The sequence below is a fragment of the Phoca vitulina genome, unplaced genomic scaffold (assembly GCF_004348235.1).
Source record: "Phoca vitulina isolate PV1807 unplaced genomic scaffold, GSC_HSeal_1.0 scaffold37, whole genome shotgun sequence".
In the NCBI taxonomy this organism is placed as follows: Eukaryota; Metazoa; Chordata; class Mammalia; order Carnivora; family Phocidae; genus Phoca; species Phoca vitulina.
Window position 1 is genome coordinate 10014177 of NW_022589740.1, and position 18367 is coordinate 10032543.

General features: G+C 48.0%; 1 protein-coding gene across 4 annotated transcripts in view; it reads right to left on the reverse strand.

The window, feature by feature from the left end:
- The window catches only part of APBA1 (amyloid beta precursor protein binding family A member 1), a 196116-nt gene that overhangs the window by 60720 nt on the left and 117029 nt on the right, over nt 1-18367 (reverse strand). For all 4 annotated transcript variants that reach the window (XM_032427633.1, XM_032427634.1, XM_032427636.1 and 1 more), the window contains exon 2: nt 10388-11661. In XM_032427633.1, the coding sequence (XP_032283524.1) occupies nt 10388-11593 (1206 nt within the window). In that variant the 5' untranslated portion in view covers nt 11594-11661. The remainder of the gene's footprint in view (nt 1-10387; nt 11662-18367) is intronic.

Genomic DNA, 18367 nt, shown 5'->3' on the forward strand with positions numbered 1-18367 from the left:
GAAGGGGGGGGGAATCGGAGGGGGAGAAGAACCATGAGAGACGATGGACTCTGAAAAACAAACTGAGGGTTCTAGAGGGGAGGGGGGTGGGAGGATGGGTTAGCCTGGTGATGGGTATTGAGGAGGGCACGTTCTGCATGGAGCACTGGGTGTTATGCACAAACAATGAATCATGGAACACTATATCTAAAACTAATGATGTAATGTATGGGGATTAACATAACAATAAAAAAATTAAAAAAAAAAAAGCCAAAAAAAAAAAAGAAAAGAAAAGAGACTCCTTCCGCTGCAGACCAGTTCTTTCACTTGCCCTTGTTAAGCATGACAATACAACCGCAAGGTCAACAGGATAAGATGTTGCTAACAAGTCTTAATGAATTAGCATGTGCACTTGACCTTGGTCAACAGTTTCTTAGCAACAGTCAAAAAAAGAAAAATCCATGAAGGCTGATGCTGATTTCAAGGCAGTGGGGAGAGGGAGAGGGGACAGGGAGGAGGCAAAGCCCAGATGCCTCTCCACCCTCATTATATCCTCTCAGAATTAAAGAAAAAAAAAAGTGGGCACAAAAGTGCACATGATCGGGGCAGGTGTTAACATCGGGCCCTCACTTCCCAGGATTTCGGCATTATTTCCTTCTTGGCAGGAGAGTGGCTGGTTTCTGACTAAGAAGTGTTAGTGCTCAAAAGTCTCCCTGCCTCAAAAGACTTGCTCCGATTGGTCTCTGGAATGGAGGACGCAGATAAAAGGCAAATGTTATCTGGAGGAGGGGGTGGTGCATGTTGCCATTATCCTTAATCAGCAGTCAGTCAGCCCTGGAAAACAAGGCGGATGGCCTGGCACAGCACAGCGCCCGGGGGTAGGCAGAGACCTCGGTCGCTGGGGATGCTGGGGGGGGGGCAGCGGGCAGCACAGAGAGGGCTCCCGTAGGGCTGAGCCCTGCAGGGAAAGCAAAGGGGAAGGCCGGCCCAGAGAAGGTGAAGGAGGGCTGCTGCAGCCAAGTCCCTCCAACTCCCCGTCTGCCAATGGCCAATCCTAAATGCTTAGTGAGCTCTCACCTATGATGGCAATGAAGGCACCGCCCTTGTGATTCTTCACATTTCGGAGAGGACTCTGTGTCCGCGAAACCACGTTCTGTCGCCGTCGCTCTGGGGGATAAATCTAACTCACTGTGCTGATGAGGAAGAAAGCAGGTGACCAACTCAAGGTAATCGCGGCAGGTCGAAGATTTACACGTAACGAACGCTTCCTGGGGCTCCGTGTGTGTGACGTGCTCGTGCCCCAGGGGATACGACACGGTGCCTTCCGGGGCCGATGGTGAATGACAGAGGCAACAGGCCAATGCTAGCAAGACGAGGAGGAAGTAAGACAGTAAAGAATCAAGTGCTAAACTGTATGCCTCAGTTTAAGTGGGTGGCTACCAATTTCCACCAGACCTCAGAAATACCGATGCCAAGACCCAACCTCCAGAGATTCTCATCAGGAAGCTTGGAATCTTGGGACTCATGTGCGTAGAGAGTGGGGCCTCGGCTCTACTGAACAGGACCATGATCTGGACAGAAGGGAGAGCCTGTGTGGTCAGGTGGGTGGCACAGGGGCAAGTTTGGGTAAAGAGAAGTAGATCTGGAATTTGTAAATGCAAGGCCAACGAGTAAGGTGAGCCCAGGCGATGGCGGGGGGTGGGTGGGAATCCTTATGTGCCAAAGGAGCCATCTAGTCTCAGTCCAGCAGGGTCTGTCTAGCCAGGCCTGGAATTTACACCAAGAAATTACTTCCTGGAGGAAATCTCTTTGTCTTTGCCCAAGACAAAGGGAATCCGATGTCCAGGCTGATTTGCCCCCTTAAGCTCTGTGATATTTGTCAACAACTGTGAAAGGCAGGCTGAGGCTCTTGGGTCACATAACCCAGATATATTCACCTATTCTGTCTGGGAAACTGAGGCCCAAATGTCCAGCCCAGCGCCAAATCTCCTTTGATCCATTAGCAGCCTTTTTGGTTTTTGGTGTCCCACTGGCAGGGCCTGATCAACTCAAGTTGTCCACTAGGCACACCCAGCAGGCAGCCGAGTGTGTTATCCCGACCTCCTCTTGACGGCCATTCTCAAGAAAGCGGCCACTGAAAATTGTGTTCCAAAGAAAGTGGGTTGAGAGACTCCATTCTGTATTAAGAACATGTAGCCAGTTACCCTTGTAATGGTCTCATTTCGAAGATGATCACGTCTATAGATAAATCATATTTCATAATTCCCCAGGACTACATGGGCCCAGGGTTTAATTAGGTTACAACAGAATTCAATTATCCATGATGTATCTGTTCCTCTCCCTGCACCTTCCCGTCGCCCTCCCCTATCCAGCCCCAATCCGCTTATCAGAAAATATCGAGAGTGCTCAGTTGGGGGGAGCCGACAATTTTTCTAAGGACTCCTGGGAAGTTTCCTGAGCCCCAATTTATTAAGGGATCACGACAGACACACCAACCATGGCCCTGTGCACTGCATTTCTATCTGGAAAGTGATAACCAATTTCTCTCTGGCGAAGTATTCTTTTCCTTCCTTGGTGCTTTTCCCTATTTCTCACCACAGCTTCACATAACCACTGACAAGCAAGACAATCCATTTTAAGAAGTTGAGAAAGATTCCTCCTAGGAGTGGGGTCAGGTGAAGAGAAAAAGATTGGAGCCTGGGGGTTAAAAAAAAAAAAAAATCAATCTTCTCATCACTTACTTTCATTCCACAGAGCACAAGGTCCAACCAGAGACCTTGCCTTCTGCTGTGCGGATCATCAGGCAAGTCTGCTTTGGTGATTCCAACACAGCAGTGGTCTGAGGTCAGCGGGGAGACACTTGCTCAGTCCTATAAACAAGGCCTCCCTGGACCAACTCTAAAGGTGAGTTAAATAATCAGAGACAATACTTCAAATCCAGGGGGAGAGAGTGAAAGCACACATTCTTCTACCTCCTTTTGTTTTTTTCATGATTGAAATGAATTATTTGCTCTCCAAAAGGGATTTCAAGGTCAACGCGAAGTTGTAACAGTAAGATCATTACACCTTTCCAAAAAATTACCCCAGTCAGATCAGGACCCTCACTGTTCATGGAAAAATGACTCCCTTTTTTTGTTACTGACGACTAAGTACTAATACTTAGAGCATTACTCCCCATCGGCAGGGAAAGGACAATTTGCTGGTGATCCTATGTTGCAGGATGGGCCACGGAACGTACTCTGGTAAAGGAAGGCATCTTGAACACATTTCATTTTTAAGATAAAAACCATTAACCTAGGGGCACCTGGGTGGCTTAGTCAGTTAAACATCCAACTCTTGATTTCAGCTCAGGTCATGATCTCAGGGCCCTGAGATCAAGCCCCAAGTTGGGCTTTGCCCTCAGTGTGCGGAGTCCGCTTGGAATTCTCTCTCTCCCTCACCTCTGCCCCTTCCCCCTCAAATAAATAAATAAAATCTTTAAAAAAAAAAAAAAAAAAAACAAACCTCGCTAAGAACATAAACCCGAGGAGGAGTCAGCCCCTCCACATGTGACCTCAGCAAGCATCCTTCCCACTGCGGGTGTTAGTATTCCTGCCGCTCTCCTTCCCACATACGTTCAGGGGTTTCCAGGCCCTAAGCCCACTGTCAAGCCCGCAGCTCCTGAACTCTTCAGGGTTTTCATTGCCCAGGTGCAAATTCATGTACCAATTCGGGTTCCTCAACCTTAAGTCGAACAGCCTCCACCTTGATCTGCTTTGTCCTTCTTCACTAAGAATGAGTGAATGATCTCTGAGTGATTCCAATCTTTTATATTTTTATTTATTTTTTTAGAAGATTATTTATTTGACAGAGAGAGAGAGCACAAGCAGGGGGGGCGGCAGGCAGCGGGAGAGGGAGAAGCAGGCTTCCCGCAGAGCAGGGAGCCCGACGAGGGGCTCGATCCCAGCACCCTGGGATCATGACCTGAGCTGAAGGCAGACACTTAACCGACTCAGCCACCCAGGCGCCCTCCAATCTTTTATATTTTTAATTTAAGGCAAAGAAACATATGAATATGGTTTGAAAAGTCTAGCTTTTGGCAAAAACTGAAGTCCGTTTCCCTCTTCCTCCTCCCTCCATGGTCTCATTGCCAAGACTTTTAAGCATTCCTTCTGGTATTTACTTCCACATTCATAAACTGTGTGTTCACGCTGCCTCATCTTGGCTTTTCAGTTTTAGCCATTATTTCTTGGCATCTATAAAAGACTAGGATTTAGGGGCACCTGGGTGGCACATCTGGCTAAGTGTCTGACTCTTGGTTTCGGCTCAGGTCGTGATCTCAGGGTCGTGAGATCAATCCCTGTGTGGGACTCCACGCTCAGCGTGGAGTCGGCTTAGATTCTCTCTCCCTCTGTCCCTCCCCCTCACATGCTTTCTCTCTCTAAATTTTAAAAATCCTAAAAAAGAGACTAGGATTTACCTCTTTTACACTATACCTTCTTTTATCCTTCCAATATTATATTTTTTGGTTAATCAATATTCAGTGTATTCTGAAGACTGTGCATATGCTCCTTCCTGCCGAAACACACGCATTATAGGATTGCATTTCCTGCCTGTGGAACAATTGTTTGTGAGGCAAATAACTGCCCTGTTTTTCTATTTGCTTAGTTTTCTGTGTACTGATCAATAATTTATGCCAAACTCTGCTAAAACACTCGAAGATTCCTCTCGGTACAAATATATGAGGAAATCTCTCACTTCCACCCTTTCTGAAAGCCCTCCAGGCTCTGGTCCACACTGGACTGACTGATGCCTTGTCCCTCCACACAGCTGTCACCTGGGATCTCCTTCCCCACCACCCTCGGAGTCCCTCTGTCTCCTTCCCGCGGGGGATCCTCCGTTTCCCAGAGCTCTCATCTTCTTTCTCGATTTATGCTCCCATTTTGGGGGAGCAATCCTCTAGCAGCCCCCGGAGAAAAGGTGCACAGAAGGTAAGTTTTCTGGGACCCTGTGTATCTGAAAACATCTTTATTCCACCTTCACACTCAACTGGAAACCAGATCTCCCAGTGTCCAACGTCGCTTTTGAGAAGACCAACACCACTGGGATTCCTTTGTAACCTGTTTCTAGCTCTTGGCAAGCCTGCAGGATAATCTCTTCCTCCCGCCTGTTCTGAAATTTCTGCGGGCCTTTTTTTTTTTTTTACTTCATCGTTCTAGGCACCCAGGGGAAATCTTTGCACCAGGTAAATCTCATGTCTTTTGGTTCTAGGAAACAATTTTTCATAATTTCTCCATTTTATCTGTTTTCCTATTTCCTTTTCATCCTTTTGCCTTCATTGTTCTACTTAAAGATTCCCTCAACTTGTTCCCTTCTTACTGAGAGATTTAAAACATTTTAAATTTGTGCTGTCACATTTTCTAGTTAAAAAATTGGGGGGGGGATTTTTTTTTTTTTTTAAGATGGCATCCTGGTCTAATTTATTAGCTCCCTTACCTCCCCCTTTCTGAGGAATAGGAAGTGTTTTACAGTTTTCTCCTGCTCTGAGCATGGCCTTTATTTCTTCAAGTTCCTCTTCCCATTTGTTTTGTGTTTTTGCCATTCATATAGACGTTCTTCAGATGTTTGGTGGTCCTTGGGTGTCCACGCTTATTTAACAGTGGGTCCCCAAAAAGCCCACTGGAAGCTTCACGAGAGGCAGTAATCTTCACTGTGGAGTGATCAGGTGGGGCCCCAGGTGTTGGGTTTGGAAGCCCCCAAACATGAGCATCTGTACGTATCTGCTCTTGGGCCTGTTTCCTCAGAGAGGAATCCTCCAACCTCCCGCACGGGGCCGGGGGGCGGGGGGTGGGGGTTGTGGTCTAAGCCTGACAGCTAAGAATTCTACAGCCTTCTCACAGCCTCCCTGCTGAGTAGGCCCCTGTTCCATAAGGAGCCTCATTCCCATTTTCAGCTGTGGCTAGTGTCCCCAGTTCCAGCATTTCTCTGAGTCACCCCTTCCCTACAGTCAACCTGCCACCTTCTGTGGGGCTGAGGGGGGAGTGGTAACCCAGGGCCCGGGCTGGAGAAGGAATCCAATGTCTCTGGTGACAGACTTTCAAACAATCTTTTTTTTTTTTTTTTGTAGCCAGACTCCTGCCGTCTGAGGTACGTGGTGTCTCAAATTCCTGAGCCTTTCTTGGAGATCCACAGCACCCCTCCTCACAGACAAATGGCAGAGTCAACAGAAACCTCCTCAGTGTTATTAGTCAGAATCGATCAGGCCAGGCTGTGGTAACAAGCACTCCAAATCCCCAAGGCTGAAAACGACAGAAGTGGATCCCTCTCTCATGCTACGTGTCCCCCCAGGGTCATCAGGGAGCCCTGCTCATCATGGCCCCTTGGGACCTATGCGGACAGAGGCTCTGCTGTCTCGTGACCCTGCCATCTTAACATGAGGCTTCAGGGGGAGAAGCCTGCTCTGAGCTGCCCCTGCCCAGAAGCAGCACCACACATCACTGCTCCCGTTTCAGGGGCCATGCCTCACTTCCAGGGGCTGGGGAGGGGCAGTGCCGTCCTCCCCATGCTTGAAGGAAGAGGACAAATGGACATCCTGGGAAGCACCCCTGTCTACGGAAGCTGGTCACCACGCTGGTGTTCCAAAACTGTGTTGTTCTCTTCGACTGCTGGCTCTCGGTGCTTGCGGCTTTACACGTTTTTATTATCGTATTGTCATTTTAGCGTAGCTTTAAGAGAGAGCAGAGATAAACAGCATCTGCACAACACCCCGCTCAAAATAACCAAAACCTTCCAACCACCACCGTATGCTTGCTCCTACCTTTCTCTGATTCCACCATGCCTCTCTTCTCCACTCGGAATGATTCTGTTGCCTAAAGAGAGGCTGGTAGGCCATGAAACTTTTCAGAACTAGTCATTCCTTAACGATATTTTCCCAGAAGGGGGTTGGGAGGTAGTTTTCAGATATATTTGGAATAGAGAAGTCTTTAGCAGAAGCAAAGCACTTACAGGTCGTTACAGTTTCCAAAAACCAGTCATTTTCGATCAGTGCTCAGCTTCTAGTACATGCTCAGGTCCTGGCTAACAAGCAGTCCAATCTTCACGTTCACCCATTAACAAATGCCAGTCTGCTCCCAGTGTAGAGCAAAACACTGGCGTTCTGAGGGAATGAGAAGGGGCATTAAAAGCAGATGCAGCAAATCAGCAGTTATCGCCGGCAAGTGGTAATGCATGTGTTTTTTATTTCCCTCTAAGTGCTCACTGTAGCTTCTGATCATGCCATTTATTGTTGTTGTTGTTGTTAGTTTTGTTTTGAGAGAGAGAGAGAGAGAGAGAGAGAGAGAGAGAGAGAGAGAGAGAGAGAGAGAGAAACCTTGAGGGGGTGAGGAGGGGCAGAGGGAGAGGATCTTAAGCAGACTCCGAGCGCTGAGCATGGAGCCTGATGCAGGGCTCGATCTCACGACTCTGAGATCATGACCCTGAGATCAGCACCTGAGCTGAAATCAAGAGCTGGATGCTTAACCAACTGAGCCACCCAGGTGTCCCTGATCATGCCATTTGAAAATGCATTCCAAGGCTACTTCTCTAGGTCTGCTGACCATGACCAAGGGAAGACAGTCCCCTTTGCTAAAACCAGACCTGGGCTAATAAAACATGTACCTTAGTCTCCAATCCACAGAGTGTACAGTTTCAACTGCCCTGATACATTTTTTCCCCCCTGTGAATCAGTGGTTCTTAATCTTTTATATGCTGAAGAATCACAGGAAGAATTGACAAAATAAAACAAAGCAAACGAAAAAACATATCCCTTAGACATTCTAATTTGGAAAAGGCAGTAATTTGTATTTTCAACAAGAACCTTCCAGACTGACCTCAGACCAGTTTAGCAGTGCTTTTTCATTTTCTACAACAGCAAACACAGAAAGAGCATTCAAGTAAATATTTTTTGATGCTGAGATGGAAATCAACAGAACGTATACACTTCTATTTTTCCCTCATAATACCATCAAAGACGTAGGAAATGAAGGTCTTTACCATGAACACGGAAGGACAGATGAAATACAACTCCCAAATTCAAACAGCTTCCAACTGACTGGTGGAATATTTTAAAGCACAGATTTTGGGTTTTGCTTTGTAGTAACTCGTCATAACGTAGTAAGCCCTACTCACCAATCTCCCAGCATCAAGCTGAATATCTGCCAGTATGAATTTCTAAAGCATCACCTGATGTCCTATCATCAATTCCACCTTTTGACTGAAACATCATGCAAGAGGTTTAAGTTGGTCTCCTAGTTCAAATGAATCAAAGCAAGCCCCAGCCCTAAGATAGGTGTGCTGTGGGCTCATCGTGAGAGGCTGCAGCGACAACGGGGGGAAGCCGGGTTACGTCAAGGAGCTGGTGCGTGGAAGGAAGCTGAAGGAGGAAGCCAGCACCTGGACCTAATGCTCCTGCATCTTTTTCTCTGATGGATTTCCAAGGTTCTAAAAGGATGTGGAACTCGGCCTCTTGCCCGCTCCTTACCTTTGAAAACCTGCACCATTTTCCCACTACATGTGCAAAATGCTGCATATTTCCCTCCTTGCCAGGAGGAACCTGGAGGCAGGTGGAGGTCAGGAAGAAATCTACACATGAGGGCACCTGTCTTACCTGTTCTACGAGAAGCCCGGACAACAGAGGAGAGACACGGAGCGTCGATGAACTAACTGACCCAATGCTGCCCCCTTGCTGGGGAGGACACAGATCCTTTCCTCACCGAGTTTCCACCTCTCCTTATTAAGGGAGCCGGCGATTTAATTAGCTACTGGCAAATGTTGACTGTTACTTAAAGCGGAGGTGAATGATACCTCTGACCTGCATAGCCCTTCACGGTTAAGTAGGATGAACAAAGAGCTTCCAGTAATGGCTTCTCACTCCAAAAGATATACTGAGAAATAACCTGGTGCAATCACAGAAAGCAGAATTAAATCAAATTGAACCTCCTAGCCCTTCTTTTAGTCCAAGCTCCCATTTTAAATGAAATTATTCAAGAGAATGGAAAAGTGAGAGCGCAAAAGAATCTTGAACGCCAGGTGGCAGGGGCAAAGTTGTCTTCTTTATTTATTTTGAATGGACTGTGACACCCAAGCTTGCCATGTTATCAAATTTCTTTAGGTATTCCAAAAATGGAAAATAAAATGTTGGCAGAGGCAGCGATAGCTTTCTGTACCTCTTCCCGAGGAAGCACAACGAAGTTTTAAACCCCAGGCAGGTCTTTTGGGGAGAACGGTGCCCCGGGTCCACCAGAAATGAAAACTGAGCACTTAAACTAAAAGCCACAGTGAGACCCAGGGTGTCGGTGAAAAACCGCAGAGCCCCTGGCAGGAAAAAGCTCAGAAGGATCTCCTTGATATCCTCCAAGGACGCCACAAAGGTGGCTCCCATCCATTAAGGGGCTGCTTTAAGGAAGTGGGGCTCAAATTGTGGCCCCACGACCAGCAGCATCAGCACCACCTCAAACCTGTTAGCTGACAGTGTTGGACTTCACCTGAGCCCTGTGAGTCCAGAAAACAACGAAGGTTAAGGAAACCTCCCCTACCCTTTTGTGCTCTGGAAATGGCTTCCTGTAAAGACCACCCCCGACCCATATGACTTACGGAAGACTCACAGGTGTCCCCTTTCTTTTACCTATGACAAGGCCAGACACAGACCCTCAAAATTCACCTTTACCTGATGGTGATTAGCCGAACTGCCCAGAAGTCAGAACAAAATGTCTGCTAACCAATCTTCACCTGAACTTTTCTCCTTCCTCCAGGTCCTTGAACTTTTAGCCAGCCTACACCCCACATCCCCTCCTCAACCGGCCTCTGGAGAACAGGCTGACCTCGGGTTAAAACATACGCTCTTTTGCAAGGCATTCAAGCCGGGCTTTCATCCCACTTCCCCACAACTCCTTCTTTCTAGTCCTGTTTACTCCTCCCTAGAAAGGAGACCCTCTTTTTGCCCAGCCCCAGAGACCCTTGCAGACCCTATAATCAGAGGTTCTCCTATTGCAATAGGGCCCATCCCCTGTTAAAAGAATACCTTTCTCCCCTTTGCAAAAAAAGCCTTCCCGATAAAGTCTCTCCTTGCACAATCCGGACTTGGTTTTTCTTGGACGTTAAAATTACAAGTTCTCAGGCCTCACCCCAGCCTTCTAAGTGAGAAACCGCTCCGGGCAGAGTTTGAGAACCAGCGATTTACAGCCATTCCTTCAAAGGGTCTGAAAAACGCGTTCCACACCTGAACTCCATCCCACTAGTGTTTCGCTCAGGGGCTCGTAAGCGCAAGCAGTCTCCGAGGCTCGCGGTGGACACGTTTTCAGCGTCCCCACAGACCACTAATCTCGTGAAGTCATTTCACCAGTGGCAAGCAAGTCCCCGCGCGGCGCTGGAGCCCGAACCCGCGCATACTTACATCTCCATCCACCGGCCTCTGGTCGTCACAATCCCTCGTGGGGCTAATGTCCTGGCGCATGACCCAGATAGGCTCTTTGGGCTCGTCGGGGGTGTAAGGCGAACGGATGGTCCTGGTTTTCACCTCCTCGATGGCCTCTTTGATGTCCTTGATGGCCAGCGAGATGGCGTCCCTTTTCTCCTTGCTGTATCGCTGGCCCGCCTCGCCTCCCGCCGTGCCCGCCGCCCGCTGCTGCCCCGCCATCGGCGCCTGCTGCCCGGGGCTGTCGGGGCGGCCCCCGCCCGGGGTGGGGGCGCGCTCCAGGTCCTGCTCGGCCTCCGGCATGTCCTCGGCCGCCTTGTCGAGGCTCTGCGAGCTCATGCTCTGCTTGACCTCGGCCACGATCTGGTCGATGTCCTCCTCCTGCTCGTAGCTGTCCATGCGCGGGTAGGGCGCGAACTCGGCCTCCTTCTCGGGGCTGTCGGACTCGCCGTCCGAGCGCTCGTCGTAGTGGTGCAGCCGCGCGCCCAGGGCCTCCTGGCGGTACGCGGCGGCCGCGTCGCGCTCCTGCTCGTACAGCCGCAGCCCGTCGCGCGCCTCCAGCTCGGGCGCGTCCCCGATCTCCTCGTACACATGCTCCTGGAGGCCGCCGTAGTCGGCGTAGGGCTCGGCGTAGGGCTCGTCCTCGCCGCGGTGGAACAGCCGGTGCGTGTACACGTAGCCCGAGTAGGCGGCGTTCATCGCCTCCTCGTGCTCCAGCGAGTGGAAGTGCAGGTGGTTGGGCAGCGCTCGGCGGTGCGTGGCCTCGGCGTGCTCGGCCTCCGCCTGCTCCGTGTACTCCTCGGCCTCGGGCCGGTACTGCACGGCGTAGGCGCTCTCGTCCTCGGGGTCCTGGGCGCGCTCCGCGTCGTAGCCGTCGCGGGCCGCGGCGATCACGTCGCCCTCCGCCGTGTCCGTGTGGTTGTGGAAGCCGCTCTCCGTGCTGGCCGAGCGCGCCAGGCACTCCCCGCGCTCCTCTTCCTCCTGCGGCCCCGGCGGGGCGCGGAGGTCGTCGACGGCGCGCCCGCGCCCCGGGCGGCCCGCATAGCGCTGCTGCGGCGGCCGCCGCTGCCGCTGCTCCTCGTCCACCTCGGGGTGCTCCAGGTCGGCCTCCACCGACTCGTTCACCTCCCCGCCTGCCGCCTCGTCGGTCACCTCCACCTCCGCGGAGCCCTCCAAGTGGTTCATGGTGGGCGTCGGGCGGGCTGGGAGCGAGGCTGGGCCGGCTCACTGCGCTCTCATTTTGCTCCACGCGTCTGGGAAGACAAGAAGGGGAGGGGCTGTTAACGTGCTTCCGACCGTAGTTCTGAGCTGAGCACCCAGAGAAATCGTAAAAACAGCTGCTATTGATCCCTTCTGACTCCGGGTCAATTAAAAAATGGTTGCAAATTTCAACGCCGTCTGACAGCACATAGTGCATTTTCTTCCTTGCATGTATCGTAATTTGTAATTACATAGCTACTTGTCTAATTGCTTACTGGCTTTCTCCCTTCCCCACCCCTCAGACTGAGAGCCTCATGAGCGTTTTGTTCTGTCTCCATCATGCTTACTATTCAGGTTCCATTTCTGATGCACATGAATAAAGAGTACTACTAAATTGAATGGGCCAATTGACACATTTTCCATCTGCTAAGGGATAAATCTCTCCAAATTAAACTAGGATCCTAGCTACTTTAGAAACGGTTCTTTAAATAAATTTCAAGGGAAAAAATAATCTCGAAATGTTTTGAGCTCTTGCTGTCAATATAAACACGCAGCCTTTCGGAGGCAGGCTATCCACCATCAGAGGGTTCTTGTCCTATTATGACAGGCTCTGTTACCTTGGACAAGTGGCTTAATTTTCTGGACCTCCACGATGAGATCAGACTCATTGACTAAGGGCTGTTACACAGGGAAAAAAGACTCCGTGGTCGAGTAGGTTTGGGAAACGCTGACTTAAGAGTTGACTTTTCATTGTGAGTATTCAAGAGGGAAGACACATGATGTGGGGTTTCCTAAACTTGTGTGAGGAGGAAACCCTTTCCTAGAGGCCAGTGTTCTGACAAATCCACTTAAAGAAACACTCACTAGTGTACTTCCCCATATACCCTGGACCTAAAATTCTCTGATTCTATGAATTACCATTATAGCTGGTACTAGATATATGGAAATCATGGCTACTTTCTTAAAAATACGGGTATGTCTCTTCATCCATTTCCAGAGAAACTTGTAGCTAGAGATGGATTTGGTTTCAACCTCTCTCATTGTTGTTATCACAAAATAGCTTTACAGCATGATGCATCCAGTGTATGGAAATAGATACAAAGGATGTACAGAACAACACATTGGGCGGGATCCCTATGATTTCAAGACACCTGTGGGAAATGCGTTCAACCAGTAAGTGTAGGCTTTTCTCATAGTGTTCTTTTGGAGAACCCACATTACAACTGGACAAAATGGATGGGAAGTGAACTCGTTAATGTACTAGGAGAAAGCTCCAAGAGGATCAGGGGCATTTGATTGACTCTCTAATATTGCAGTGGGCTATATTCTATTCAGCTCCCCACAACCACAGGAATTTCCTTCAAGCACTAGGACAATCCCAGTAGTAAAGGAAGGCATTTTGGAGCTTCCAGGTTCACCTTCAAGCAGAAATACCATCTTTCCACCCTTCTTTGGTGGACCCACCTCCATTCCCCCACTGCTGGCTGGCACACACTGGAAGAAAACAATTATGGTTTACTCGAGATGAACAATCCTAATTGCGTTCCTCCTTGGCAAGAGTCCCACTTCATACAAGTGAGATCCAGTCTCCTTTGAAAAATTGTGGCCTCCCCTCATTAACCCTTGAGAACAGTGACTCCGAGGAGGCATAAGAAAGTTTTCCAAAAGCAAGTATGAGGCTCCATTCAGACTTTGATGGATGGTTAATGCTTTGAACAGAAGAGGCAAGTGTTGGTGCTGAGGTCCCCCTGACTAAGTGGCCTCCATCATGGGAAATACAAAACAAATATTCAGTTCAATACAGCACATGGACAAGCAGACTCTACCCACATTTCCTTTATGAGGCCTCTCTGGAAAAGACAACAAATTAAACGTACACATCTCACTCCGATGGACACAAATCAAGTATTCACAGAGAGGGATACCGAACAGTGTTAGCAAGACAATAATAAGCACCCAAAGCATGTGAATAGCCAACAGTTCATGATAACCATGTGCAGAATTGACCAAAACCCTGTCTACAGTGAAAATAGATTTTATTGATGAAAATCTACTGATACACGTATTAAAAAGAAGTTTTAGTTTAGGGGCACCTGGGTGGCCCAGTCAAACATCCGACTCCTGATTTCAGTTCAGGTCATGATCTCAGGGTTGTGAGATCGAGTCCCAGGTCAAGCTCCACACTTAAGATTCTCTCTCTGCTCACTGGTCCCCCCCCCCCCCAACTCCCATGCACATGGGCACACACACACACACTCTCTCTCTCTCTCAAAAAAGTTTTAGTTTATTCTGGGTTAAAATCGCTGTTTGACCAGCAAACAGTGCCCTCTAATAGAGCACTTACTGATTCAAAGGAAATGGGATTTCTCTGCATGTCCGAACACTAAATCATGATAAAGAAAGTTATAAGACGCACATTCTTTGGGGGAAAATACTGTTAAAATAATGGTGAACTGGTGAAACTGGTCCCTGACCCCCTTGGTCCAGCTCTAGCTCTGGGTTCTTGAGTCCTACTCCCTGCAAACCAAGCCCAAGAGCCCCATCACTCTGCCAGCCCCACTGCCACACTTCACCTGCGCCCCATGTTCTAACACCCCCAGCGCTGACCCGAACTGCCTTCCCTACTCTCAGCCTATTTTTCACCTATATTTGGTGACTCTTTCCTGTCTTTGGTGACTCTTTCTTGTCTTCCCCAGAGCAAGTTCACACTTGAGGACTGTCTATTATGTGCCAGCCTCCAGGCAATGTTCTAGGCACTGGGGCGGAGCGGTGACCGAGGAAGACAGGCTTCTCTGATTCATTAAGCCTCCGTTCTGATGCATGAGGTGGAGGGCAGGGGAGGGAGGTGAAGAAAAAGGAGAGGGGAACGGACGGTGACTATGTAAATAAACAAACGGGATAGCCCCAAATAGTGAAATGTCTTATGAAGAAAATAAGATGGTAAAGGCATAGCAAGAGACCAGGGAGGGGGGTTATGCACACAGTGGCCAGAGGAGGTGATGTGTGAGCTGGGGCCTGAACGATAAGGAAAGGGGCGGCCACATAAAAATCTGAGGGCAGGGCCATGAGGCAAGAGGGCACTTGCTCGGTTCAAGGGCAGAAGCAATGTTTGTGAGTGAGAAAGGGATGGTGTGGAGGGAGATGAGGGTGGGGAGATGGCAAGACCAGGCCTGGTACATCATGGTAAAGAGTTTGGATTTTATCTCAAGGGCACTGGTATGCTAGTGAGTGGTTTTAATCAGGGGAGTTACAAGGCTTAATTAACTCCTCACTTCATCCCCATTATACTTTGTCTATTGTTATATATATATATATATACACACACTGTATATATTATTTATATATATTATATATGTATAAATTATATTATAGCACCTGTCACACAAAGCAACAGTTCTTTATAAATATGAAGTCCTCAGGAAAAGAGGACGTGTCATTTATCTTTGATTCCCTAGTGCCAAGGACAGAGGTTGCAGAGTTGGTAGTCAATGAATTTTTAGTAATTAAAAAGAAAAAATGTCTATTTCCACTCCCCCCCCCAATATTTGGGGCCTTCTAGCCATTGGCATGCTCAGGCTTTAGAGAACTCATTTCTTCCTTCCATCTTGAATCTTTGCTGCCCTTATCCATCCATGCACCTCCTCCACCTTCTTCTGATGCTTTAAGTGTCCAGAGAACTCTCGTGATTCAGTATTTTCCTACATTTGCATGTACTGATCCAGTTGGCATTTATTAGACATTTGCCAGGTACCATGCAAAGGCAAAGGGCATGCAAAGGTTTTGAAAGCACGGTCCCAGCCTTCAAGGGCAGACAGCTCTAATAATTATAATACCTGCTGCTAAGTGCAGAAGAGAACTAGGTTCAAGCTACAAAAGGAGCCTAGAGTTAAACCAACCACCACAACTGCATCCCCTTTGTGAGTCACACACGTACTGCTGTTCTTAAAGGGTCTAGATTTCATGCGCTCATAAGCAACCTGGGGACTAAGGCCTGGGAGAAGCGTGCCTTCAGCCACTCAATGGCCTTGATTAGGACCCATGTGCCTCCGGAGGCTGGGGCAAAGGGAGGAGGAGTGGCTCCCTCCCCCCCTACAAAAGTGTCCTGCGATCTGGAAGACAGAGGCAGGACAGGCTCCACTGCAGGTGTCTCTGGCTGCAGGAGTGAGGGAACCAGCTGGAGAAGGTTAACAAAGGGAAGGAATTCCGCTGCCGTGCCCCATTTATAAATAGAACATTTCACAATTCAAGCAGCTGAATCCAGGTATCTCCTAATGGTAGCTGAGACTCATGTTGGTTTGGGATTCATGGAAGGGGAGGCTGTAAATTACTTTGGCTGATCTGTCCTTAAGTAGTCATTGATAAGAAATTCCAATAGACTGTCCCTTTTAACACTTGCAGAAGTAGTTTTAGAAAACAGGTCTGACTGAAGATGAAATGCAGTGTGAAAAAGAACGAAAGGAGTCACATCAGGTTGTTAACATGGAAGGTATGGGGGGAGGGAGGCTGGTATAGGGAAAACAGGAAGGTGGAGGGTACAGAAGTGGGAAAAGAATAAGACTGTGCTAGCCATCCGCTCCCCTGAAAAAACTAGAAAGAATATGATTCCATAAATATGTTTTTATATTTTTGTGTATATTTAAGAAGTACATTTACCTCCCATGGACTGAAGGAATGTTGTTCCTTGTTTCCTGCTGGAGTTGCAAGGAAAGTCCTGTTTCTTTGGACTGTAGCCTGTCCTAATTCACCTGCACACATACATTTCCAGTCCGCATGATGTCTGCCACCAAGCCATTGGAGGGGCTGCCAATGACCCTGAGGTCGTGGTGATATATTAATCTCCAAAGCAGCAAACATTTCTGGTCGCCAAACAGGATTGTGCCCTCAATGCTGCATGCATATACATTCGTGTGTGTGTGTGCGTGCACATGCATGTGCATGAGCGTGTGCACACACACACACACACATGCACACACATGTCTTCCACAAAGGCTGGAGACTGATGGTTCTCATTAAAGAAAAAAAGGGTGACAGAGTACGAATACCCAAGTTTTCTTATCCATCATCTCTACTCTCTCTGTTTTCCTTCTATGAGTGAGATCAACTGTGGAACATCTACTAGAGAAACCAAAGGACATCAAGAACCTCATGCAAATCATCAGCTTTTTAAATTTAATGCATCTATTTACAAGGGTAGCAGAAATAAAAAAAATAGAGTCCATTAAAGCTTAATCTCCTTTGATTCATTTGGAAATTAAATTTAATGATACTGGGAGCTAAGATGGATACAGAACACACATTTTTCCTTCCTAAAGTCATTTCTAGTTTAAATAGGCTTACAAGGTCAGGAAAAGCCTCCTTACACACAGAACATCTTACTTCAGTGAAATATTATTTTGTTTCTTCTCTTATCCTTGTGTGAAGCTTGGCTTGACAGATAGCACTGGTAATGATTTCAGAGTGAGTTGCGTACTTGAACCCAAGGAGTGTTGCTGAATAGCCAGATGTCAACCAGAGGTCTGTGTCCTTGACCCTGCCCTACTTTGAGGAGGACATGTGGACTGGACATCTTCAGTTTCCCTTGCAGGTGACCCACTCCAAATGGCTTCCCGTGATGGCTCCCTTCCCTTCCCTTCAGGCTTATGGGTGGTAGGGGTGGCGGGGTCCCTCTTTTCAGCTCTCTGCCTCTCTGCGTATTATCTAATTTGAGTGCCTATCTATTTCCTGCTGGGACCTAACTGATACCAAATGTGTGATACCCATGTTGGCAGATGATAAGAAATAAATCATTCAAAGACAGATGTAAAATGATAAATCGTACAGCTATAGTAAACATCATGAAGGTGGCACCCTAGTGGGAAATTCTAAACCAGGCTCTGCTGTGTCTTCTCACCCCCACAGCACTCCTTCTCCAAAGGCTACAGGGGATCAGGGAATTGACATGGTAAATCCACACAGGAAGCATAATGGGTTTATAAAAGCCTACCTGCCTGCCTGCCTGTCTGGATCTCAGCCTCTACATCTCTCCTCTCCCAAGGACAGAGGCCACTTGATCTTCTCCTAATGCCCTAGTCTGTCAACTGCAGGCTCAGCCTGCTCCCAGTCTCTATTCAATCCTAATTTTAGATCTAGCTTTGCCCCTCACTCAAGAATTAGGATCTGGCTTCGGATCTTTCATCCAGTGATTTGATTTCTTCCCTTGTACACAGACCACCCCAATGTTGGCAGTGGATACCCCACTTTCTGGGTCAAGAATGCCAATGGCTTTTTTGGATGGCAGTCATTGATGGTTGCCATATCCCTTAGAGATCTTGGAATGCCTGCTGGACTAAAATTTCAGCCACACATGGAGCTGAACTTGCTTCCCAGCACCTGCCCAGCACCTGGTCTTTGGTAGGCTGTATGCTTACATGTTTCAAGGCCACTGCCTTTGCTCAAAATACTTTGGCCACTCCTTTATTGGAACAGCTTTCAAAGTTAATTTCTGGGATTTGAAACTACCAGCCAATTGTTCTCAATATTCTATTCTAATATTAAGTCATATTTGATTTTTGCCATCAAAGGATTATCCCTCACCTTATTTACAACAGTTTGCTATGAATGGTGCTTGATATTCTTCAAATATCAAACTTATCTCTAAAGGATCATCTCATCATCCATACGCTTAATGAGATATTACAGTGGTTAAGGGGACAGGTGTGGGCGACAGACTGCCTCAATGCATCATAGTTGCATCACTTACTAGGGATGCATCACTACTTT